The sequence below is a fragment of the Lineus longissimus genome, chromosome 5 (assembly GCF_910592395.1).
Source record: "Lineus longissimus chromosome 5, tnLinLong1.2, whole genome shotgun sequence".
Classification (NCBI taxonomy): domain Eukaryota; kingdom Metazoa; phylum Nemertea; class Pilidiophora; order Heteronemertea; family Lineidae; genus Lineus; species Lineus longissimus.
Window position 1 is genome coordinate 2,616,168 of NC_088312.1, and position 26,560 is coordinate 2,642,727.

General features: G+C 42.6%; 3 protein-coding genes across 3 annotated transcripts; 1 reads left to right on the forward strand and 2 right to left on the reverse strand.

The window, feature by feature from the left end:
- Positions 1-434: 434 nt before the first annotated feature.
- On the reverse strand, positions 435-11,241 carry LOC135488815 (hairy/enhancer-of-split related with YRPW motif protein-like). The gene is made up of 5 exons (XM_064773703.1): positions 11,108-11,241; positions 10,880-10,985; positions 8,535-8,654; positions 5,955-6,048; positions 435-1,511 (listed from the first exon to the last, which is right to left on the reverse strand). The coding sequence occupies exons 1-5, from the start codon at positions 11,170-11,172 to the stop codon at positions 790-792; spliced, it is 1,107 nt and encodes a 368-aa protein (XP_064629773.1). The 5' UTR covers positions 11,173-11,241; the 3' UTR covers positions 435-789.
- Positions 11,242-21,618: 10,377 nt separating this feature from the next.
- On the forward strand, positions 21,619-23,431 carry LOC135488824 (protein LTO1 homolog). Its single transcript, XM_064773716.1, has 6 exons — positions 21,619-21,695; positions 22,021-22,126; positions 22,283-22,353; positions 22,568-22,682; positions 22,923-23,060; positions 23,322-23,431. Exons 1-5 carry the CDS (start codon positions 21,625-21,627, stop codon positions 22,983-22,985), a joined length of 426 nt encoding a protein of 141 aa, XP_064629786.1. The 5' UTR covers positions 21,619-21,624; the 3' UTR covers positions 22,986-23,060; positions 23,322-23,431.
- A 97-nt stretch (positions 23,432-23,528) lies between these two features.
- LOC135488818 (nucleoporin Nup37-like) lies at positions 23,529-26,485 on the reverse strand. Its single transcript, XM_064773707.1, has 7 exons — positions 26,252-26,485; positions 25,926-26,050; positions 25,573-25,645; positions 25,282-25,467; positions 24,985-25,166; positions 24,503-24,638; positions 23,529-24,159 (listed from the first exon to the last, which is right to left on the reverse strand). The coding sequence occupies exons 1-7, from the start codon at positions 26,405-26,407 to the stop codon at positions 24,043-24,045; spliced, it is 975 nt and encodes a 324-aa protein (XP_064629777.1). The 5' UTR covers positions 26,408-26,485; the 3' UTR covers positions 23,529-24,042.
- Between the last annotated feature and the right edge of the window lie 75 nt (positions 26,486-26,560).

Sequence of the window (26,560 nt, forward strand, 5' to 3'; positions counted from 1 at the left end):
GAGTTAAGAATCCATGGAGATAAACCATTAAGTGTGGAATCTTGTGACAGAGTTTTAGAGTATTGAAACACGCTGGTTGTGGTCATCTGGGGGAGAGATTAGTGCTGGAGATGAACCATTCTGTTCAGTGTTGACTCTTGATTGTGATCATCTTGGGAAGGGATATTGGGAGTAAACCATTCAGTGTTGACTCTCGATTGTTGTCATCTGCGGGAGGGATTCATACCGGAGATAAACCATACAGCCGCCAATATACTCTTCCTCAGGATGATAAGGCACACCACTGTAAGGTCAGCCAAGAGCCGTTATAATTTGCAGGGCTCTCGTCTTTTAGTGTACTAGTGGCCATAAGTCGAAATGTCACCTCTCCTATTTTACAGTGTATATGATCATTGAAAAAGCAGAACCAGAATTCCATTTCAAAATGTTTTATTCTCTTCTCATTCGGCACAAAACTTCAAGTCTCAAATGAGCGAATCAGCTAGTCTAGGCCTACACACTTACAGCTACGACACCGTAACGTTTACTGGCATTCTCTCTTTTTCTATTCGCCTTCTCCTTGATCGGGCCCTGGGACGTATGTATACGTCTATCTATTCGTTGGGATACTGACGATTGGACACTTAGTACATTTACAGAATAGGCACACCCAATCGGGAGCTACACTGATTTTGCAACTGAATGGCGACTGACCCATTCATTCCCTTGGTATAAAACTATCTGTAGTCTTTTGGGGTTTTTTATTCAAAAGTATATCTACATGGTAAAACGGTTGTCATGGCACATATACTATCCTACTGGGTCCTCATCCTCTTCAATCATGGACAGAATGTGACCGGCGAGCTGGGCAATTGCAGGGTTGCTCTGCGCAAGAACAGTCAGGTTTGGTAATTGTTCGAGCAGTTTGAGATCGTCTATCTCCTCCTGCCGGCGACCATCTCCTTCAGTCAATAACTGTTCAAAAGGGTAGGAGTTTGTATTTGAAGCTGAAGGTGAATTTGAATCCTCTGAATCGTCTGCTGCAGACATGTCCGAAAAAGAATTGTTTTCATTTGAATTCGTGTGTCGATTAGAGGCACCATCGACTTCATCGAACCCATCCACGCACACCGAGTCCCTCTGAGGAGAAGCACACGCCCCATGTGCAGATGAGCTTGTGTCATCATGTGTATCGTCTGCAGCGAACCCACTGGCAGACGGATAAACATTGTTTGATAAAAAGTTACACATTTCAGCATCATTTGTCCGTAATGGTTCATTCTCCACTACAACTTCGCAGTCTAACACTAAGCGTTTTCTGGCGAGATGCTGCCTGAGCCCCATGATTATGGGGTCCTCAATGGACATGTTTTCCACTTGGAGGAGGTACTGTATCGTCTGCTCCGTACAGTCCTGGAAGCCAGCGTGGATGACGTCAGATTCACCCAGTGGTGGCAGGTCTGCTAGGAAGTTGGCGGCTGGGGGCCTCATGGCACCATCAGGGCTGTCCGTACCCTGAGGCTCGTTTTCAGCTGAAAATAGAAATAGTTGAAGACATGAATTAGCGCAAAAACAGATATGAGAACAGAGAATCACAACGTTTTTGTGGCCAGGAGATAAACCGATTTCTCCCTGCTGTCACTTTTGCTGTCTATATTTCACCGAGATAAAGGGATTTGGTACAAGACAAGCTTCGATGATCTGGACAAATATCTGGAACGGAAAATAACAATGTTCGAACAGGGAATAAGACAGTCTGATCGGATGGGACTGTGTAATCTGCGTCGATAGCTCATTATTAGAATCCATTGTTCCCGGACATTCTATCCATGCACATTTCAAACTTCTACACCGGCCGTAAACTGATGTCATCTGTCCATCATCACACAGTTTGTCGTTGCCTGAAAGGCTCATCACTAGCTAATGTTCACATCCTGGTGACGGTGTCCTCGTCGTCCTGGGGTGGTTGCAAGCTAACATGGTGGTATCATTACCTGCTGTAGAATCTTACAGCGGCACATAATCATTTCTGTTGTTAAGGCATTGTTATATGACCTTAGCTCTCACATGACCTCATGGCGTCACTTGATGATTGCTGGAAGGATGCATCAACAATGATCAAAGACAAGACAACCTATTGCGGATTTGGTAGAAAATTGTCATTGGGTAGTCAGGTGTACGGATAGCCCCTAGCAATACAGGTGCCTCGCCGCCGACCTGATGGTGTCACTCGGCACGACCTGAGATGGGCGATGACAAGACAATCTGTACCCAGGCCCGATTGAATCAATACCCCATTGTGGTACTGTTGTCATGGGTGTTACTGTACCGCATGACAACCAAAAACAAGACAGACGAGAACCATTGCTTTTCAACGCCTTATCTTCCCGGTGACGAATATCCGTTTATACATGTAGGTATCTACATGTAACAATTAATCTTCTTTTTTGACACACAGCTACCGGATTTGTTGCCATAAACAGCTACCAGGTTTAGTTTAACAGACTATATGCAAGAGTAAAGGGATATGATTGGTGGTCTCCTGATAACTAAAAGCTTAGTGAGGGAACGGGGCATCCCGCATATGATACCAGGGCCAAGTGCATGATGCTCCTCCGTCGTTACCCTTGGACACAACGCCCGAATCCGACGGACAGTTTGCCAGGCATTGGATATCAACGCCAACGATATTCAGTTTAGTCTGGCCGCCTTAGGAATTTGTTGTCTGTCTTTAGTATCATGGCAGTATTTCAAATAAACCCCAACCTCCAGAACCTGCATACTGAACTTCCAGCGGTATTGCCTCCGTATAGCCTACGCCCATACTGACGCACGTTGTCTGGAAGTTGAGCAATGTCAATACATTGAGGGTCAAGATGTCGAACCTGTGACCCTTAATAGTCGGGCGACTTCGTTAATCTCAGACGGAGTTACAGGGACAGACTGCCTTTCGATCATGCCGATTTATAGGCGGTGTGCGTCAATCCATTAAAAGCAACTTACCGAGTCCGCTCGAAAAATTACGATCCACCATGGAGACAGAAATTAAGGTCTATCCAATCAGTATTTTAAGTACAAGTTGAATTCCGAAACGTTTTTTAACCAGAGGCTGACACGCGAGAGGCTTGTGTACTCCACGTGGGTCTACTTGAAATGTGAGCAAATAAGGTCACCACAGCCATCATGTGGGCCAAGTGAGCTTGCCCAGACAAGTGCCAGGTTCTTATAGTAAACACCCAGCCATGTGAATGGAGAGGGGATTCCCTCATAACTTGGCAGAATTCCATCAGACGGTTGGTACCAGGTCGAATAAACAGTCCTGGATGATGTCCTGTGGTTATCTCTTCGCGACGACCTAAGATTCCCCGGGAAGATACACAACACAATGTGTGAATGGCAACCCAGTTAAAATTAGTTTTACTTAACATGAAATGGACATACATGTACCACAACCTCATTCTATGGGGTTTTATTGTCTTCATCCTTTGCTTTCTTTGATTGCCGGGACAGCAGATGATTCCTCCGAAACGAGGTTGGACATCCCGACTGCGATGAGAGAAAACATGAACCAACTTTTTTTCTGTAGCAAGTGATTTTCGCTTATGAAGTCAAGCTCTCCGAGATTGCAGGAGAGTTACAGGTATGACAGGTGGGGCACAGGGATGCCTTGTCTCTTGCTTGGCATGGCCATCCAAACTCGAAACGAGAAGTTGAGTTTCTAAAGAACAACGAAGCACTTTAGTCCATCAACGTGGACGCAGCTGGAGTGATTTATTTTCATGACGTTCAGATGACAGGCAAAGGTGTCCTGCTGTTTAGATTTATGACATCGGGTTTCGGGTTTTTTTCGCCTCCAACTCGACAGGTAATGGCAGTTTGTTTCGCTTAGCGCGTCTTTCACTTCGATCTTTGACTCAGGTGTGCTGAGGTCACGGTACAGGCGACTGTCTGTCGCCAGCCAAGATATCCAAGTGCAAGATATCCATAATTTTATTTTAACCTTTGCGAGATGGGTAAGACGGACTATAGTCATGAGAGTTATGTCCTATACGACCTCAGGAAATGTCCGAAATCGCTGTGGGGAAAGCCCACTAAAAGACACTTGAAAGAGGTATAGTTGCGAAAGGTTAGCATTAAGCGCCCCACAAATGAGCAATTTTTATCGCTGCGACCTGCGATGTTAACTAAATCGCCGGCGACCGACGTATAACGCCGCGTTCAGCTCCGACCCCAAACCATCCTCGGCGCACAGGAATCTCTGAAGCAAAAGGCAGGTGGGGCTATATAGCGTGTGAACGAGTTTTAGGACAATGACTGAGCCCGAGAGTCAGCGGGTTCACCACACCTGCCCTGCTGCCTCTGGATCACCTCATTCCAGCTGACGGTCACATCATTGTCAGAGGCTTATTAATAATTCGCATTGAGCAGGCTAACAATAGGATTTTGATAATTAGAACAATTTAAAATAAGGTAGCAATAGTGACGTGGTTATCAAATCGAGCTCTGTTTCGGAAGGGATTTAGCAGCTACAGCATTAGTCGATAGACCTACACTACTTTACTAACATTTAACGGGCCTGTCAGCCGTGACCTAGATATCATCATTCTACCATGCTGTCAGTCACATTCGATTGTGGATGCGTTTTTCTGAGAAGTCCTGGTGGCACAATGGGAACGTAAACAAGACAAAGTCGGAACTGGCCATAAGGCCATTTACATGTAGTAGCCATTTTGGATTCTGGCGGCCATCTTGGATTTGTGTTAAAATCAAGGGCAAAATAGTTCAGGATGGCCAAATGACAGCTTTATAATTAGAAACACTAGGCGGGAAAAATGGCAAACTAGAGTTAATTTTCCTTGGCACGCGACCTGCATATACCGTCCATCAAACTAACGTGTTCTCCGGCGGGTACTTTTCGCCATCTAAAGTAGGCTATGTGTCGTTGCTAATTTATAGTAGTCGGCGCTGCAAGTACAAGAGAATTCCCATGCACGCTTTTGAACGCGTGCCTATTTATCAAAACACCCACCATTCCGGCACACGCCTTGGGTGAACCCTCGCATCCAAAACGAGGCTGACACCACCTGGCTATCCTTGACAGAACAATCACCCGCTAAGAATAGGACAATATCAATGTGACGTTTTGCCAATGCCACTTTGATTTCTCCAACAATGCTACTTTGAGGAGGCTGAGGCGCAAGTCAACCCACATAAAATCACAAGTATCCCAAAAGTATCTCAAGTTGGTTTTGATATTAGAACGTTCAACATAAGAACTTTCCTCCTTATTGTTTCCTTGGTTATTCTCAATTCTATTGTGGCACGAGTCCTACAGGTGTCCGCGTCCCTGATTAGTGGAGGCTGGGCAATCCCTTGGTCCATACGCGTGCCCAGGGTTCCCTGTGCCTAATAATACACCATCTGCCGAGTAAGCCGGGGCATTGTCCCAACCAGCGGAGGTACGCTCCCAAGTCGGAGCGGGGTCACGCATTCAGGGCAGCTGAGCCAAACCTACACACGACTTGCTTCGTGTTTTTCGCATATCTATACTTCAGCTATCGATTGATTTTCATTTCAAGATTTCAAATTGTATGGGACGTTGTCGCTTTCTTTTCATGGGCGGAGGTTTTGCATGGAAACGCATTATTACTGTTTCAAGAGAGGGTTTTTCGACAAGTCTTTTGTCATATATCGCGCGGCAATTTTTAGGTGTATTGGTATCTACCAGCGAGGAAACGGCGTTGTTCGTCCCGCGCTTATGATTCATCGCGGGCCATGTGCCATAAGCTTTATGGGGATATACTAAAGCCTACTGTGGCTTTAGTCATAAGTTGTAATACATATGGTGCCAAAAAATCTGATGGTAAACCGGAATCTCTTTGCGGACACAACCACGAACACAACTTTGACATCCATCGAACCTCACGCACCCCTTCCCCCACCCGGCCTGATGCAAACCGTATCTATTTTCTTACCATTCTCCAGATTTTCAGTGGTCACGTGAGCGTGTAATTCTTTGATATGTTGGACGGCAAGATCAATTATGTCTGTCTTTCCTGTTTGGGGACTCTGAAAAATAATCATGAAAAAGGGTATGAATGATTATAAACAAAATCATGCGAATCAACAATTTCAGCATGGAAATAAGCCAGCTTCTTCTAACCTCGATTGACCCAATCGTCCAGACTGCTGCCCCCTGATCATGTCAGGAAAGACGACAAAGAAAGCCAATCTGCCAACCTTTCTACAGTTCAATACCAAGACGAGTGTGTTTTCTCCAATCTTTCGATTGTGCATGAAACGCAGCTGGAAGCAACCAGCAGAACAAGCGGTCCTTCAAAAGAAACCCAGTTTTAGGGTTACTTGGAGTTCCTTCCTCGTTGAACTCGGGCATCTCATCAGAGTTCTGTTTCCTGATTTTCGCGGAAACTTGGAACGTGTCAACACGGACAAAGCCACCTCAACGCGCACGCAACAGAATGCAATATGGGAAGATTTGGTTATGATGATGCCACTCTGATTTTGAAATGACCCTTTTATTGAACGGGATTATGACCCAACCAGGTGCAATGAAGGACCTGTTCAGTAAGATGCAACCTCGTCACGCAATGAATGAGAGTTTGACAACTTTTGATAATGTTGCAAACTTTTCAACAAGTTGTTAAATGGATACGCTACCGTTTCTTTAGCGCAAGCGACGTAACGTACACAAAGGGTTGACAAGTTATTTTCTGACACTTAAGGTTACCAGGGGAACTAAAATTGGTATTTTTGTTGCAGGGATTATTGAGGGATACACGTTTTCATGTCATAGTTGCAACTTCTTGTCGTTTCATAATATATCAAAATAGGGCGGGTTTGCTTTCAGTGCACATGATATAGTTGTGGCAAAATAATTAACAAGCCTCTGAGCAAAATATCGTCGAGATATTACATGTATCTAGGTGGAATTTAAGATAAGCAATGTGACCACGACTTCATATTTTACTGCACTGACTTTGTCACTTGCATCGTGAAAGCATTCAAAGACCTTGAGAGAATCTCTGGACATCGAATAAGACAACGCTTAGCGGAAACTGACATGTGACACGCAACAGTCTTCTGACCACTGGTAGAACAGACTAGATAGTTGGGTGAGAGGATGCTGCTCCTTGATCATCCTTTTATGAGACATACGACCCTCACGAGATCAACCACAACTGACTTGCTTTCTTGTCCCAACCCTGCACGCACCACCCCGGCATATGTCATGCCGGTTTCCGCCTGCACCGCCCACTCGAAGTCCAAATATTCGAACAAAGATATAATTGCTCTGAACAAATCATAATCCACCAGGGCATCGTTTATGATTACCCTTCAATGGACCTGAGATTGTTTCAGCGGACAAAGGACGCGATGATTTCGGGCACACGACCCTCCCGACTGGGGCAGATGAGCAGACGGCGCGCGCTCAAGTGGCAGCTCCAAGCCCCGCCAGCTGACCACGGAGCATTGTTTCAAGACATCTGCACATGTCGCATTGTTCTACAAGTCCGCCCTCATTCCTCCAGTCCACGGGATGAGAAGTTGTGAAAATACCTACGGGCGGGACACCCGTATATGAAATTCGCAAGCGGCGTGTATCCATATCCCGTTGTCTTTCCTTCTGGGGACGTATCTGGTTAGGTGTGAATCTTTTTTACCCCTTGAGAGAGATACGTGGATATCCTTGCTTGTAGACGGAGAGACGCATCTAGCGACATATATCGTATGTTTGAGATGGATCATATCGTCCCTGTGATTGTATTCTAGGAACAAAGACAAACGAAGGCAAACTAGAGAGGCTATAATAAGGTTTACTTCCCTTTTTATAACAACCCAGAGTAATATCACAACAAAGAATTACATTACGCTAACGACACTTCAAGACAGGGGAAAAAGATAAGACAGATTCGTGACTTCAACAAGAAGGCTAGAACAGGTTTTCGCCAAAAGAATAGATACCGTTTTATGTGACAAAAAGATAGCTTCTCGGTCATTAATCGCAGACACAGAGTGCGCGACGTCTCGGTAATGATTACGAAACCTCTTCGGGAACCACCTGCCCCCTTTTGAGATCTTTCTCTCCGACAGCTGGGGTCAGGCTGGGGCCGATACCAAGACAAGAGGCCAGCTACAGGAGCCCGTGGTTATGTCAGAATCTGGTAACATGGCGTCACGTAGAGTATTCTTCTGGTCTAGTTTTTGAGACAGGTAATAAATGACCATGATCGGCAGAGGTGTCGGATCATGGGGTCAGTTCAGGGGAGACATCGATGTGTCTCCGTTAGCAGACCTTGAGTCTACACCCGTTAATGGAATTCTGACACGTGGAAATGAGTATCAGTGGAACAAAAGATTCTCTCGTAGGCTTTTATAAAATTCATTGGTCTCTGTACACAAGCACCGTTATATATGTCCTTGGACAAAGCATGCTGTGGTCCATCACATTTTAGAGATAGCACCACTATATATCCACAAGCACTGATACCATTGAGAGTAACACTTGCGAAGTATTGTTAGAGTTCAATTGTTACCTGTTGGTTGATTTTGTCGGCAGGGACTAGCATCATGAGGTCATCGAGGCTCGTGTTGATACGGTCGCGGGTCCGTCTCCCTACGCGACCGTTTCGGACTCGGCATGGTGGATCAGTGTCCTGGAGGGAAAAAAGACAAGCAAAATCAGTTGAAAATGCATTGTGTAATATACTGACTCGCACTTAATCCTGACCTGAAACTGGAAAACAAGCCAGAAGCAATCAGTCGAGAGGTCCTTGAAGGTTACGGAGCACCGACGTCTTGTTTTCCGGCTTGGCCTTATTTGATTTTGAGCAAGACCGAGAAAACTCGACAAAATGACCGAGACACGAAAGATATGCCAATTGCGACTCATCGTCCTCAAGATATCTCCCTGACCAGAGGATGTCCCCCGATAACGAGTACCTTGGCTGATAATGTACCCTATGAACTTAGCGGATGAAAATCAGCCAACCTTGCTGCAACGGCATTTCAAAATATTATTGTATGGCTTTGGAATAATTACAAGAGCATATCAGCCCGTTTAAGGCAGTAACCTAGCGGGTCCACATATGGGTATAAATAGATAACAATGGCCTATATGAGGATAACCCAACCTATTTTGGCCAACAATACTTGATATTTGTTCATTGTTGAATTCGAAATGATTAAGTGGGATTTTACTATTTTTATTGTCATGTGAGACTCAGCAGACGATTTTTTGACACACTCCATGCTATGATGACGAATGTGGTGTTATTGTTTGGAAATGATAAAAAATGTTCCAGAAAAGGTGATGCCCTTGGGGTCTATTCTGAAGAAATCAAATATGACAATGCAAGACGCATCATTGGTTTGTGAAGGATGTTTGTCCATGTTACGTTGGGTGACCCGGGCAATGCCGGGGTACATCAGTTAGGAGCCTCTGCTGAATGGACATGGTCTCCAAAGTTTTTGGATTGTGAAACTGCAGTTGACAGTTCTGTATCGACTTACACCCAGCATAAACAAGCGCCATCAACATCAAGCATCATACAGTCATCAGCGAAACATTACAACCGGAAACGAAAGATCCTCCAGTCCCTCTTCAGTCCGTAGCCACTCGTCAACGGAATGGAACTAACGGAAGAGACTAGAGAAGCAGGTCCAGGACAGATTGCCGCGAAAATTTATAAATAGTTCGGGAAACTTATAACATCCTCTTGCAGCATCCTCTTGCAAACAGGGCCTACTCCTTACGCATCTTTCTGATTGAGGGAGTAAACATATCGAGGCCACATATCGAGTGATCGATGGCCGGATTTGTCAGGATGTCAAGCCAGCTTCCGAATATATTTATAAATTTTCGCGGCAATCTGTCCTGGACCTGCTTCTCTAGCCTCTTCCGGAACTAACCGCAGTATTGCATAGCCATGCGACGGTACTAGCGCAGTCTACTCATGCTCAGGTTGCCCCCAAGTTGCCAAGCTTTTTGTGCCCAAGTCATCAATTCAGGTTGATGGCAACGGGAGAACGTATTAACGCAATTGGAAATCTTCCCATTCAATTACAAATTACATTTTTTCAACGAACGGCGTAGGCCTTTAATGTCAAAGTTGGGTCCTCTGCACCAAAGTATTTTGAGACTTAGCCAAACGACAGCCGCACGCAGTTTTCTTATTTACAAGTAATCCAACTGACTGCCCATTAACAATAGCTTGCACTTACGGTCCTGAATATGTTGTGAAAAATATCGTGACTTTTCCCCATCCATTATCAATATGTTTCGGACAACAATATATAAAGATGGGAATCCTGCCAGACCGTGGGGTGAACTACAAAGGCAAACCAGGGCCTGCTGTCATTTGCGCAGAACGGGAAGACTTCGCGTAGGCGTTGTTTTTGGATCGGGGTGATTGTCAATGTAGCCCAGGTAAATCATTATTTGAGCTTAATTTCGTCGAAATCCCAGGTTCAGAATGAAAAGGCTTCTTCTCTGCAAAAAGGCAGTGCCGTTGTCGGCTAACTCCGGTTTAATTTGAAACAATTCAAGAGTAGTGAATAATGGATATCCTCTAAACTCAACTGGACTCGACATGGAGAGGGATGTTGTTTTATGCGATCAAACATGCATCAGTTATGGCACTATACCCGGCACCCTACCCCATCAAATTTTGTATTCTCTCTCAAACCTTATCACCAGTATATCATCAGAAATACAGCATATGACTACCAGTATGTGACTGTACATCCAGAAAGGACGCCCGAAATCCACGTCCGGATAATTGTCCCTTGACAACAAAGGGTGTGGGAACCAACCAGCTGTCACCGTGCCTGATGTTCTTAATGCGGGTGAAATCCCCACAAAATAAATAACAATAAATACCTGCGATGGCCGTTGCCTTCTCCTTGGTTCCGAGCGAGGTTCCCGTTTTCTTCGGCCAATTCCGGGGCGTCGTCTGGAGAAGATGTCTCTTGTTGTTGTCTCATCGCTGCAGACGAGAAATTGTGAGATGTGAGAGGGGAGGATGCCAAAGGTCACCTTAACAGCTTTTAACGGAGTATAAATTGTTGAAAATTGAAGATAATATTGTTATTTTTTGCTGTTTCTTACCTCGGTGTCTTTTGGATGTCCTGGTGTCTCCTCGTACTATCCATTATCGCTCTGTTTATATCCATAGCGTCCAAATTCGACGAAATTTCCGACTAGCACTGTTGCCAAAATTGGGATATCTATTCAAACACTTATAATGCCCGCCGCTGCGCTGAGCTATTTATGGAACGCATTGCCATTAAATTCGTCGATGGGTGAATCGGAAAAGCTGTCACCATGGGGGTGCAAGGTAGCGGGAACATCTGTGCGCCAGCAATACCGTTTGGCAGAGCTAAAACAGATGTTGTGGTGTTGCTCCTCCGCTGTGGAAATGATTCATGATTCAGCTGATAGCACAGAGACAATTAAAATCGTTACATTTATTTCTATTTTGGTTGGGACTTCACTATCTGTCATCCCCTTATAACAGAATCAAAAGGTCCACCAGCAGACGACACGAACACCGGCTGAGGTCACACGATCTGGACCAATCACACGTCGTCATCAAGTGGCCGGCAGCAAACGATTTAATAAAAGAAGTGTGTTTGACACGAGATTTGAGACTCTGATGTGGACTCGGAAAGGAGGTCAGGGCACAATAGGGAAGATAAAATTCAATAGAGAATGACAGAGAGGGTCCTAGGATCGTATGATGCGTGTAGTATTTGTACCGAAAGTTGATTTTTTTTCTGAACAAATATGTTTTTGATAATGCACATCGTCGCAGTCTCCAGTCCAACCAAGAGACGAGACGTAATGATTCAAATTTTGCCACTCTTCCACTTTGTATGCTTCCTTGCTCAAATACCAGGGTCAGCCGTATGCTCCTCCCCTCGCACACATCTCATATACGCTTAGTAAGTGCCGAGTGAAAGTCCCTGAAGTTCAGGATGCATTGTATGCTGTGGATGACTAATGTTGAGGCTTTTAAAAGATGAAAGCTACTTCAGCGCAGCAGAAGTTCTGGGAGACCGCACCAACATAATATGTTATCCTGAACCTCATGATACTGATAGCTGGGGTAGCTACTGTATGTGTGAAATCATTTCAACAAAGATAAATCTTAGTTTCGCCAGGAGGTTTTAGATGGCGTCACTGATTTGCACTGTCAAAGTGAGCTTATCCCTGCATTCTGATCGTGACTTGGTCCTCAAAAGACCAATTTTGACAAATGAAGATTTTAAGTAAACACCATGATAAAAATCGGAAAACTGTGATGATTAGCTAAGTGCAATTTCTTCGATAAGCTTAAAGAGCAATGCCAAGGCTTTTGCAAGGGGTGTTCACAAAATTACTCTGTCCGCTATGACGTCACGGAATGATATTTCTTCAAACTTAAAAAGTTAGAGGTTGAAGTATACATCATCAAATAACGAGGTCCACGGGCAGATAGCGTTGTCTGGTATCAGAAATGCAATGAAAAAGTTTGTCTTTGTGTCTTGTTGTGGTTTACAAAAAACTACCTCGTCCTCCAGGTCTTTAAACGGCGATTGATGTTTTTTTAGGATGAAAAATAGACTTTTTAGGGTGAAACATGGTTCCACGACGGGTTTCTTGAACACCTAGGGCAGATCGATGCCGAATGATGTGGTGCCTTGATCTGTCGAAAGCGTCGAAATAGTTCAAATTCAATCGAGCTGCCACGCGCCTTCCAAGCTTCCGCAGTTTCTCCACGTGTGTCTCACTTACCATACGTGTCAACGGCTGCTCGTCGATTTCGTAGCCACCAAGAACAATCTTGTAATACATATCACCTCCCCCACTTTTGTTGCCCTGCATTCTGATGTAGATGTTGTGAAAATGGTCCCTGTGCTCAAGACGATCGCCAATAAAGAACGAGTATTCGTTATTTCGTCCATCCAGTACAATTTTTCGCGTTTTCCGGTAGAAGGTGATCATCGCCAACGCAACAGCAAAGCAAAGGCCATGAAGCAAGATGTACTGATCTATCGGATTGTTGTAGTACATGAGAATGGCGACTCCAATATCTAACACAAGTAAACCTAACCCTGTCCAGAATCTATCCGTTTTGGCATCAAGTTCATAAATCGGTAAGCCTTCTGAAACCTGTTTGAATGGAAAGTAGAAATTTTCAGCCATTTTTAACTTCAGGATGACCGCAGGAGGCAGCTTAAAATTGGCGATACTGAAAATAGGCATTTTATCCGCGTTAAAATGTTTCAATTAAAGTGACAAGTGTCCTTTTAAGCTAAGTTGTCCCTCGTATGCAACGAAAATGTCTTTTCTCGGCAATGATCTTTTTTCATGGAGTGAACTGGTCCATTCGTGCAGGCAGCGACGTAGTGACGAAACGCAACACTTTCATACACTGTTGAGAGATGATATGACGTTATCGACGTCACGATTCATCCTGACGCCATCGGCAATAGCATTCCGCGAAGATGACGTCACTGCAGCTGCTGCCCTCTATTTCCCCATCGCTGAATTACAGGCAATGTCGGACAAACATGCGGTTTCGTGATGGATTCAGGCTTTCTAACTAGGGCAGTTAGATTCAATCTGGCACATGTCCGAGTGTTGGAAATACTACATAATTGTTCTGAATATTTCTCTCTCTGACTCTATGGTATCATTCATGTTAAAAACAATGCAGGGTCAAAGATAATTGACTCTGAAATAAGCTCAAATGCGTAGAAGTAAGTGTCGATGTCCGACTGTCACGTGACTAAAACGTCATCAATATCTTATGCAAATGATCTTGTGAGCTATAAATAGTAACTTCGCGGAATGCTATTCCATTGCAATACCATTTACTTACGTTCCTTTATAAGACGCACATTTGACGCCTTCTGATCCTTCTGATGATTGTTTTATCGGGTGGCGGATACTGGTTGCTATTCAAAACTTGTTGTGTGTTTTTTCATTTTCGCCCAGCTGAAAGAACTATATTTTTCCGCCCAGATAGGATCAATAATTTGCTTGTCGCGGCTTATGATGTACACTTAGACTTATATTAAACAAAAATAGTGCTTGTATTTACTGTTATATTCATGTTCCATGACTTTGTTACGAAAGTAACCCTGGTTGGAAATGAGTTTGCTTAATTAACAGCCACCCCGTGGTCGTAATGAGTTGACGTTAGAAAGTCAACACCACCAAGTTGGTAATATGACGGTAGTGAAGGTACAGTCTTATGCAAAATAGGAAAGTAATTTTTTTCCCCGATTACCATGCAAGTAGACCTCTAAAAACGTTGGCTTGGAGCTAATATATCTGTCAGTCAAATCTTTTTTGAGCAGAAAAAAATATCAAGTGAAAAAAATATTTGGACTCAGAAATATTTTCATCCTTCAGAGTTTGTTTTTTTTATAAAAGTTGAAAATTCTGAAAATTCTCAAAGTAAAAAAACTGGGGGCACTGATGATGTTTCTTCAATTTGAGCAGGGAAAAAAAGTGAAAACATATTTAGTCTTAACATTTTTTTCATCTTTCAGAGTTGAATTTTTCCCAAAATGATGATGTCTCTTCATTTTGAATAGTCTGCGGTCTCGAGCTTTCATGCCGTAGAATATCATCACGTGCTAATCCGGCGACTCGGACCGGTCACTCAGTCGGTTTTCTTTAACGCCATTTTGGTCACGACTGTACCTCGTGAAATAAGGAGGTAGTACAACATTAACACAAGCCTAATTGTTCCACATATCAAAATGTTTTGGAGAGTGTAACACTGCTATGACAAAGCATTTTAGTAATTTGTGTGGCAGGTGCCATTGTCCGAGGGAGTAAATCCTTTTAAAGCCCGTGGGTCCAAAGAATTAAGGTTTACTTTCTTTTAATTCTCTTCCTGGGATCAAACACAACTTTTTCAAACCATATTAAAACGTGTATACATGCATGGCGTTGTGTTATAGAATTGGGATTTGGTACTAATGGATTTTGGGATTAACATGGGGGATTTCGACAACATCGTTGATAACGCTGTATTGCATGTAGCTCATGTAGGGTTTTTTTTCTCAAAATATCTTGCATTCTACTCCCTTGGCATGCCTGACACTCCGTGACGGATTTCGTTGTGGGAACTTTGGTTAAACCCTGATCTGATCTGAGAAGGGTTTAATATCCATGTGGTAATCAAAGTGTGACCAAACATAAAATGATTTTCATATGGTCGAACAAAGCATTTGCCCTATTATCATCGAAACAATATTTGCTATCAATTCGTTCAAAAGAATACATGTCAGACATACATGAAAAATGAGGTTTCGTCTATCTGTTCCTGTCATCTGCAGTCAAGCAAGGATTCACGAACGGCGATTTGTCGCCGATTCGGGCGACTTCTTCGTCGTTCGTCGCTCTTCGGAAGGGTTGCATAAACTGCCAATGTTCAATGGCGGATAAGTTGCATGGCTCTAAAATCAATCACCAATAGAGTAAGTGAAAATGTCCATAAACAGAAAACTACTCCGCGGCAATAGCGGTGACACACTTCCGTTCTCCTGATAGCGTACAGCAAGAAATGCATAGAATGCATAGAATGCATAGAAACTTAGCTATCAACGCTGAGAGACAAGTTTCGCCCATTAAGCCTCCAAATCACCAGTCTCTTTCAAACCCAGAACATTGCATTAACTCATGTTCGATAACTAATGGCGTTCCCATAATAGCTAACTGTTATTTGCCGGAAAACCTACACAGAGACATGAAAATTGTAATTTGCTGCTCATTGAACATGCCTGGGTGTTGTTACAAGCAATAAAGCAAAACTCAAATTAACTCATGTAATTTGCACTTTGGCCTGTTTTCAGTGCTTATTTGCGACAATTGTAAGTCCTTCCGCAGTTTCGTAGCCGAGTCATAAGTCGGTTTGGCGAAAGTAGAATTTTGGGACACTTCCGGTAGTTTTATGCCAACCATCAGGCGAGATCAAGATTCACTCCCCACTGGGTTTCACTTGTCTTGTGGTGACGTCACGACCGACTATATATGGCATGGCTATAGGTGGCATTTATAATTCAGTCGTATAAAAACAAGCGAGTATGCCTCTGCCCTTGTGGTACGGATTCGAGTCGACACGACTGCCGATACATAATTGAAAGCCATATACATGTATATTATTACTTATTACATTGTGTGTTTAACTTGAGATTAACTTATAAAAGATCTGCCCACTGATCGCATGAACTTGAAATCTTACACACTGATGTTTCACTACAATATTTAGGTATTGGTTATCCAATTACAATATCGTGTCTGGCGATAATCTATTGGTGTCTTTCTCAACTGAACTCGAATTTCGATACTATGATAGGCAAGGTCACAACGATTCCTATTCGCCAGAATTGGTTTTGTCATATCAAGTTTGATTGCAAATAAATCTATATAGTTATAGTTACAATATATTGGCTTGCGTATCGTTACGGAGACTATCAACAATTTAATCCCAAGGTAAGGAATATTCTCACAAGATTTCTACTTTGTGAAAGCTTGTATGACTAATAATCTCTAATCCAAATAGCTCTGACGTCGACTTTCAATATTTGATATAAAAAAGTCACAAGCTTAATTTTCGGTAGACCATACAATTTTATTTTTTATTGAACTTCGAAGAGGAAAAGGAGCAGTTTAGCTAGATACTTTACATATAATTTAGTTAGATTCTTTAGTTCATACATGTAAGTACCTGAATTAATGAATAAGTCCTACATCATTAATAGGTGACCAAATACAAAAAGAAATAGATAAAAATGAGGGTACATCATTTTGGACACATATACTTTATTTTTCAATTTTCTAATAAATTAAATTTTTAACAATACATTGTACAAATTTTTATTTTTTGTCCTGACCTTTTCACATCTAATTCTCTCCAAGGAAAATGCGAGGCCAGTTTTATTAACAAACGATCAGTGGCGTAATACAGACGTATATATTTTGTTTTGAGATCACTCCTTACAAACAAAACACATGTAATTTCTCTTTGATGTGGCACAAAAAATGAACTTAAATGTATATTTTGACAAGGTTTTGGCGAGGCCAGGCACACGCAAGGCAAGTGTAAGAAGGCAGATAACACTGTTGTGGAGATCATCATGAAAGTGTTGACATTTGCACTGGTGTCGGGGATGGTACGTAACTCAAAGATATAAAGCCACCAGACGATCCAATTGTTGCTAATTGGCCTAATTGAATGATCAGCTGTCATGAAGTTCAATGGCATATTCAAAATTGTTAAAAAATTGCCCTTACCATTCTGAGGGGAAAAAACGTTATCAATAAGGCACTTGTAAAGCTTAGAATATATTCTAATACATATCCGCAAGACATTTTAAGTGTGTATTCTTTAGCTGTCTGAGTTTGTTTAAAGGATTTCTTTGTAACGTTACATGAAATAATATGAAATTTCTTTGCTCAAATATGATATCGGTCGCTCAAGCGTAAATGCTTTGGACTGTCAAACTGAATACAACGATAGGCCTCTATACTTGTGCATGCCGTTAATACATACTTTTCACTGAGAAGATTCCTTCACCGTTTTAATATCAAGGGAAACGGACCCTGATTGTACACAGTACCCATAATCGAAAGATTTTACCGGTTCGTGCTCACACAGTGTACGCGCTGTTTGTGCTGCATTTTGATATACGTTGACAAGTCTGATAGCTTTGCCATGAATGACATTTGCCAAGTCTATGTAGTAATGATAACAGCTATATTGGTAGGCCTATATGTGTCAGACAAAAGAAAGCATGGTGCCAATGTAAAGTAAAGTTTGGAAGCATCGTTAGTATATTGAAAAAGAAAGCATGGAATCAACGTCAGAATATTGAGAAAGCACAGAACCAACTTCAAACCATAAGAAGAACATGGCACCAACGTCAGACATGGGAAAAGCATGGAACCAACGTCAGACATGGGAAAAGCATTGAACCAACGTCAGACATGGGAAAAGCATGGTACCAACGTCAGACAATTAGGAAAACATGAACGTCAGACTATTCGTAGAACACCGCACCCGGGTTAGGCCATTTCTTCTTCATTGCAATTATCTTTTACCGAAAATGAGAATATGAAGCAAACAGAATCATGGCCAAGCACGTCGAAATGACGAGAGCACGTACCCATAACTGTATAGGCTAAGATGATAGAGCAAACAAACAGCCGACAGCCGGCAGTCGACTGATGATGATGATCTTCTTGAAGATTTTGGCTCCTTTTCGTAACATTTGTCAAAAACTTACTCACAAACCTTCAGAAGTTAATTTCATCTATTGATTCAAACACAGTATCACAGTTCTTTTTGGCACATGAGTATAACACAGACAGATCATGATTGATTGACGCTCTCCTCTGGCACCACACTCGCCGGTGTTCGTGACGTCAGGAATGTCTTGGGTCCCCGGCTACTGGAGGGCTGTGGTGTCTCCGCAATGGGCATCTCGGGTTCCTCCTCGTCCCGAAACTCCTCCTCGGTTTCATCGTAAGCTGTCTTGAGATCAACGTGAAGTCTCCGCGAGGAACCTCTGCTGGAGAGTGCGTTAGATTCGGGAGTGCCTGGTACACCCAGTCTTGGGGTATTTGGTGTGGAAGGTGGGTTGTTAGGTGTCCCATCTTCATGTGTTACCCTGGGAAACGGACTCGGAGTGATTGTGGTAATCCCCTCCATGGGTTCCTCTTGCGGTGTCGGCCATGGTGTGACACTTTTTGTGTCCATGCGGACGCTATCATTGTCCTCAATTTCCGTAGCATTCGGATCAAATGAGATCGACTTTGGTGTTTTTGCGTTCCGGCTGCAATATGATGATGTCGGTTTTTCGTTGTTGTCTCGTAACGCCATCTTCGATTCACCGCCAACCAATCGGCCATCTTCTGGTGTCATCGCCGCCATTGCTCGATCCATGGAAATAGAATCTGAATCGTCACTCATGGCATCTCCCGTCCGCCCCTTTGTCCCCTCACTCCTCATGGTACGTTGGCTCCGGTTGGCGCGCTGTGTTCGCTTGGAAACCAGCGAGCCTGTGTTAAGCTGAGATCCCTCTACGTGCTCTATGATATCACCGGGAGCAGACTTCTCTGCCTCACTCTGCTCAGCGAAGCTTGCGAAAGAATCCTGCGGCACGAACTTCAGTCCCTTCCTACCCTTGTTGGCATCAACATTAATATTATTTCTCGATTTCGGATGCATATTTGAAACGATTCCCATCTTGAGAGAAAGTTCGCCTTGTGTTGGTGGGCCAAGGGTTCGCACCACCAAGTTCTTTGCCATGAAGCCATGGTAACTTGGCACCGGTGCATTCTTACTCGCACCTGCAGGGGCGCTGGTGCTCCCACCAATTTTGGTCAATTGTCTCTCCATTTCTGGGTTCGTGTACTGTCTGTTCATTTGATCACCCGGAAGACTATAATTATCAGCACCATACCTAGGTCTGTCTCTAAGGTACCCATGGCCAGTGTCACTCGCACTATAAGCATGACTTCGGGCCTCATCCTTGGAACATTCTGCGCCAGTGCGGCGTTGTTTCGGCAAGAGGGGCACATCCTTTACTAGAAACGGCGCGGTGTTGTGACTCAGTTCACGTTTCTGGCCCTCACCCTGAACTGAAAGGCCGGCAGAACGGTTGTCTAGGCCGGACGGCACAGTGACAGGACTGGTGTATTGGCCATGGCCATTAAGATCGTTCAACATTGTCGCAGCCCGAGAGTAGAAGTTTACCTTATGAGAGGTGCCATTTCTGCCTAAGGGCATGGTTGCCGACCGAGTAATCCATTCGCCGGAATAAGGAAAGCCGTGAATGTTCCTGTTGCCGTTATCCGTGGGTACAGGGAAACCTCGAACAGTTATCTTCTGCTGCCTGGCTAAATCATCCTCACTTAAAGCCTTCTTTAGGCAACTAAACCGTATGTTTTCATTCCCGCCACTTTTGATGTCGTCCGTTGTCACCTTACCCCTGTCTTCTGTCGTAGCAAAGCCGAATGGCCGCACGGGAAACTGTTTAATCTGCGGGAATCGCCCCCGCCTTATACTCCTTACGTCGTACACGTAATTCCCTAACAGTTTCTGAGACTCCAACTCAGCTAAGAAGAGCAAGGTATCGCGATAAATTTGTTTGCTGTCCTGGGGTTCCCGGGGTGACTCCTCCTCGGTGAAACTCCCATGCAGACTCTGATAGTCCGGGAATGACTTAGCTCGACGCCATACCTGCTTTGTAAACGGTTTCAGCTCGACCACAGGAAGATTGTCCTTAGATTTTGTCCTATCTGACTTTGGACCATCGCCGTTGTAATAGAATGAGCGTTGTCGCCTCCACTCCAACTCGCACGTTCCAATTTGCGGTACATCCATCGTGACCTCGAGTGGTGTTGCACCAGTGCCTTTCGACCGAGCGTACACCCTTTGGGCGTGAATGCACGCTCTCGAACCACACGTTGGAGTTCCTTCTATTCTTTTCCCAGATGGTCACCAACCATGATGTACTCCTTAACGGTCATCGTGGACATTAAACATTCCAATCAAACACATGTCCACGGAACTTTAAGAAAGATACCCACTAAGGTATATTTTACAACCTGATACGATACTTTACTAGTCAGAAGAGTACACTCTTAAAGATAAAGGTAAACAGTCCTTGAGCCCGTTCCCGAATCACTGGTGGCCTTCAGCCCAAATTATTTTCTCCACTACAAATATTCCACAGGCCACAAGTAAATCCCAATCGGTGACTAAATATTTCTTTTTAAAGGTTTAAGTCAGTCTTTGGGGACTTTTTCGTCTCGTAATAGAAGAACGCGTACACATTCGCTCTATATTGTGTTGTCGACCAAACCTCGACACGAGATTACCATACCAAGTCCGAAATCCGATTAAATTCTACTCGGTGCTTGATAGTAGTACAGAAAGCAACGCATGGCGTCCTTGGTTACTACTATCGAACGCGTGCGCATTCACCGATCGGCGAGACGGCTCGACTCCGTCAAGCAGAAAGATTTAACTTTGCCGATATCAATCATTCCGTTGCATTTTATTGTCGAAGAAAAATAGCAGAGTTTAGTTGGCTAATTAATACCAAGGTATCGACCTAGAATTGTAAGATTTCTATAGCGTGAATCTCCGACTTTGACGAGTGGACAATCAGACATTTCAGGCATGATGGAATTGTGAAAGAGAACTTTTTACAGATTGAACATGTAATGGAATTAAAAGCAGTGCACAAGTAGAATCTTTTGATATTTTCTTTATTGGCAACATGTAGGATTCCGACACTTCGGAACATGTTTGTAAAACACACAACGGGAGTATAAAGATGGTAAATTTGATCAACTTTAATTGGTCCCTGCAGAAAATGTGAAAGAAAGAAAGAAGCCGAATCAATTATTGGTCGGTTGCTTCTTCTCTTCTTTATCTTCCAAAAAGGTTCTCTCCCTCAACATGTTGATTATCATGAAATCAATTTGTCTGACTCCTATAAAACATCTTCAGCCGAGGAAAACGTTTTAATTTGCATTTTTCAAAAAGATCAGCAAGAAGTTGTCAAAAAATTAGCAGAAATCCACATTTTATACAATCCAAGATGGCAGCCACCATGAAACCGGTTTTCGCGACAGAAACTACAGAAGATGACGTTTTTGACAGCATTGTCTTGGCTGATGAAAAGTAATTAATGTTCCAAGGAAATAACAAAGTCTAAAGTATGGTGTGAAGCCAACTTTAGGGTTGACACTCGACTAACTTTGCGACAAAATCCAATTGAAAGGGTCAATTTCGCCATAAATTTGAAAGCGCCGTCTATTATCTTTATTGTAAACTGAAATAATGAGGTAGCAGATTTATGATAATTTCATCAAAGCAACTGGCCTAGCATGGCGTGTACCACTTCATGGCTAGTGCAAACATCGGGGCAACCCTAGCTTTGCATAAGCATACTCTGCAGTGTTTGGCCTACTAGTACTAGTACAATGTAATGTTTTCTTCCTTACAGATTTCAGCAAGAAGGCTATGATGAAGGGTTTAAGGACGGACAACTTCAAGGAATACAAGAGGGTTATAAATTGGGAACAAAGCATGGCTTGCAACTTGGGGCAGAGGTGAGATTGTTTATTTCAAATGTAGATTGCTAAACCATGTAAAATAAGAATTAAACCTAGATAAACTTCTGGTGCTTTCTTTTGAGAAGTCTCTTGAAGTCCAGCACCGGTCGTGTTCATTGTATTTTCAAATATTAGATGCTTCATATCTTTCAGGTTGGATTTTACCATGGTTTTGTCATTGGTTTGCAAAAAGTCCTTGAGGGAGATGATAAACTCACGCCAAGGTTGGTGTGTTTCTAAGATATTTTGATAAAGACACACTTTCTTAGGTGTATGGCATGGCATCAGCTTCTTCCCCCTAAATAGCGTTGGTTTATATCATTTACTTCATCACCAAAAGATGCATCCAACTTCTGACTTAATTGTCATAGTGGTATGGCCTAAGATTTTAATAACCCTTTGCATTTCTAAATGATTTCTTATATCGTTCACTTCCAGAAAAGTGACAGTCTTGAAATCCTTTCGGGAACTGGTAATGGCTTTTGATATCGTAGATCATCACAATGAAAAGTTCTCAGATAATGTTGGCAAGATTAGGGCTAAGTTCAAACAGGTAAATTTCATTTGATTAGTTTTGAATTCTCTTCTGCCTTCGTGAAAAATGGGAAAATTATTAAGTCGCTGCTGCTGAAGGACTCTACTGTGGATTCTCCATTGACCTTGTGCTGATGATATAATGATATAATCAGTCGATCCCAAACTTGAACAAGAGCTAAAAATTTACCCTAAGCACTTACTACAACGTAAGTATTAATCTGATTGAGGTTCATAATCAGTTGGTTTATTTTTCTAGGTTTGCTCGCTGTTGAAGGTGAACCCTGAATCCGGTCACAAACCTCAGGGAATTTCTTTCTGACACTGCCCAATGTGCCTTAGATAAGGAGATGACGATAGTGCAAACTCACATCATCAATGTTGTGTGAGATTACAGGTAAATACCAGATCTGACTTGTGTAGGCCACCCCAGTGAGGCCCAAAGATGGGAAATTTAGGACGACGATTTCAAAATAAGCAAAGTACAGTTCCACTTTACAATGTACGAGGCAAATGATTTAAGGCTATCAGACGAAGTTAAAACTTCACTTCCTTCTAAATGCAAGCTGAGAGGAATGTCTTTCTAGTCCAAGGAGCCTTCAGTAAAAGCAACAGTATATCATGTTTGTCAAGTTTTTTTCATTGTCTTTTTTCACAGCATTCCAAGCCAGGAAAACCATCTGGACCATGGTGATGGATGTGTAAGCATTCGGTGGTGTTGAAGTCAACTGTGTGGACTTTAATGAGAGCTGCGTGCGATGACCCAATATTAGCACATCTGCCTAACAAGTGGCAGATTTCTCGAGTAATACCAGTAGTAATAGGCCACTGTTGAACGGAGGCCACTGTTGAACGGAGGCCCCTGAACTGGCTAAAACCTGTTAACTCAGTGAGGTAGTTGTACTGAAAGAAGTGGATATGTGTGAGTTTTAAACTCTGATACATTCGTTGTGAAAATTGATTATCTTGTCTTGTTTTTACTGCAATAAATTATCATGTACAAAGAAAGTGCCAAATTTGTTGATATCGAATAAAGCATCTATTTTTAGAAAAGAATATGTTCTCTTGTTGATCACACTCACAAGGTCTTTAGTTTATTGTAACAAATATAATCACATGACATCCCACTTACGTGGTAGCACACACATGCAAATTGCATTGCATTGAGACGACCATCAAGCACGACCAGCAATGAAAACAATTGTCCTGTTTGTCTCCACCTGCACAAGACGGTTTAGACGGCTACTCAAAACGAAAGTGGTAAAAACCACCTGAAATTGTTCATATGCACTATGAGTGACGAATGCTAACGTTGCAACTGTCGGCAACTAAATGAAAGTCTATCTGATCTCTTGTCTATTGTTTTTCTCTTTGATATCTCAGGCATTGTCCACAGTCCAGAAGAACACCTTTTTGTCTCCTCCCACGGCAACAATTGGAAGTTTATAATGCCAACTTAATCCATTGAGAATATGTGATGATGTGCATATTGGTGTCTGAAAAAGAAGTGGCACAAATAATGAATAGGAGAGTGAGACGATGAAAATATATGTGGTAACAATGTTCAAATGGATGGCGCTGACTTCACATCATGTCACAACGGTGTTGCCAATGTGAGCTGGATTCAAAGATGATGAAGCCAACAGAAGGGGTTTGATGTCCAAGGACGTCAATATCAGCATTCACTCAGTCTAAGGATCAGAGGGAACGTTTTAGTAAAACCCACTTTAACAAACAAGTAAGTACATGTATTCTGAATTCCGTGCTGTGAAAGATTTTAGCTACCTCTTCACAAGACACTTTGACCACTTTGTCTTGTATTTTCCACTGTTTACTTACCTGATTCAGCTTGAAATTGAATACTTTAAGTTGTGAACCTGGACACCCAGTTGTGGCTACGATACTTTCATTACACTTGGCCCAGCGGACACATCGGGCACCATCTGAATGCACTTGCTTCTTCTCAGATGGTCGACTGAAACAAAGATGGAAAACTATCAGAAAACTTTGACATTTTCAAGTCTCTACAATACAATGGTACCGTAATTGACTCTGGGTGCTCATTGGCAAGAACGTCCCGAGTGCTGGAAAGCTCTGCATAACCTTGCTTGAAATTATTTACAGGACAGGATTAGATTGCTTCATGTACAATCCATAGTCCTTTTTGTGACAAGTAATTTTGGCATGCCATTGAGGTCAATACAGTAACGGTAGGTTACATTTTTGATCAAATTCTTTCAGTTTCCCTTGGGCCTAATCTAAAAACCATCAAGACACTCAGAAATAAGAAAGCATCAATGATTATCAATATCAACACTCACCTTGATTTTGATGTGTCAAACAGTAACAATTCCGTGCCGACAACAGCACTCACACTGAGAGCATTACTATGGCACCAATCAACAGAGAGTAAAGGAGCATTACCACAGGCAAGTGATAAGATTGGCTGTTGGTCTATCAGATTGTAGAAGCGTATTGTGCCGTTTTTCTCACCAACCATGAGCTGAAAGAACAGCAGTAAAGAGATGAGTGACAGCAAGTATGCATTAAGAGATAAATCAACAAATAATCTACTTTGGAACTAACCATTTGCAGGGTTCCTTACTGGAAATCCTTACCTTCACTGGATCCTCCTGGTGCCACTTGACTGACATTCCAGGAGATCCAAGAGGATAAACTGCCACCTGGTGGCCATCTGTGTCAAATAAACGGCAGGTCAAGTCATCGCTAACACTTGCTATTTGCTCGCCCTTGTCAGGATCAAAGATGAGGTCATTAACATAGTCTGTGTGTCCATCAATTACCTAAAATGAAACGAAATGAAGATGAAATGGTGCAAGAAAAGTTATTCCTACATGATAAACTTTCGATCACGTAAACTAACAGAAAATCGGTTGTGATATACATACCCTGACAGCGTCGTCAGTTTTTAAATCAGATGAATAATATCTGATCTTCTTATCTGCCCCAGCTGTACAGAACCTGAAAATATCAATAACAATCATACCAGCTTTACAGAACCTGCATGGAATCTTTTACATTGACAATGCAGTCAGTTGTCATGGTTGTAGAGCATTTCATTGCTATGCCTCTATTGCCAAGCACACTCACTGAGTCCTATACCAAGCATTAGGCTAGCAATGCCACAAAAGCATGTTTTTGTGTTAATAACTAAACAATAAAACGTTTAGATCAAAGTGGAACCTCTCTTTACAGGCACCTCTACCAAATTTACTCAATCATCAATATGACATGTACTCACTTGAGTGCCTTTGGTAGTACTCGGAGAGATGTAGCAGGACTCCAGGCAAATGCCATTAATCTGCAGCTATGGTGGAACTCTCTGATGACTTCATACTCCAGGCCCTCAACCTCCTTATCTTCCTCCTATTCTCAGAGAAAGAAAAAGACAAATTGAAATTCTCCTGAAGGTTTTATTTCTGAAGTTGACTTGAAAACTTATCGTCTTAGGATTCTGATAAAAGAAATATCTGAAAAATAGGTGTTTCCCATCTGGGAGTTTTCTTGCAACCATCAACCAAGAGAGAGTTGAGCCTGAAAATGAAATTATTTAACCAAAATTTTTACCTGAAACAAAATTGTTCCGATAGAAATTCTGGATGAACTTCCCACAGCTATCAGCCGACTTGACCAATCAAAAGGTGAAAATTCAACTATCTGTACCACATCAGAGTGGTCTATTGTATGTGTACATGTCTTGGGAACTTCATCAATGGTCATCATGATGATTTTGAGGTAAAAATAAGCTATTTGATGAGAAAATCAAAATTAAAAATTGGCACTTTTGGCCGGGTGGGTATAACTGGCATTGAAAGTCCACCGGAATTCCGAAGGTTGGTTCTAAAAAGTGGATTGGCCTGGCAAAAACGGAGCCGT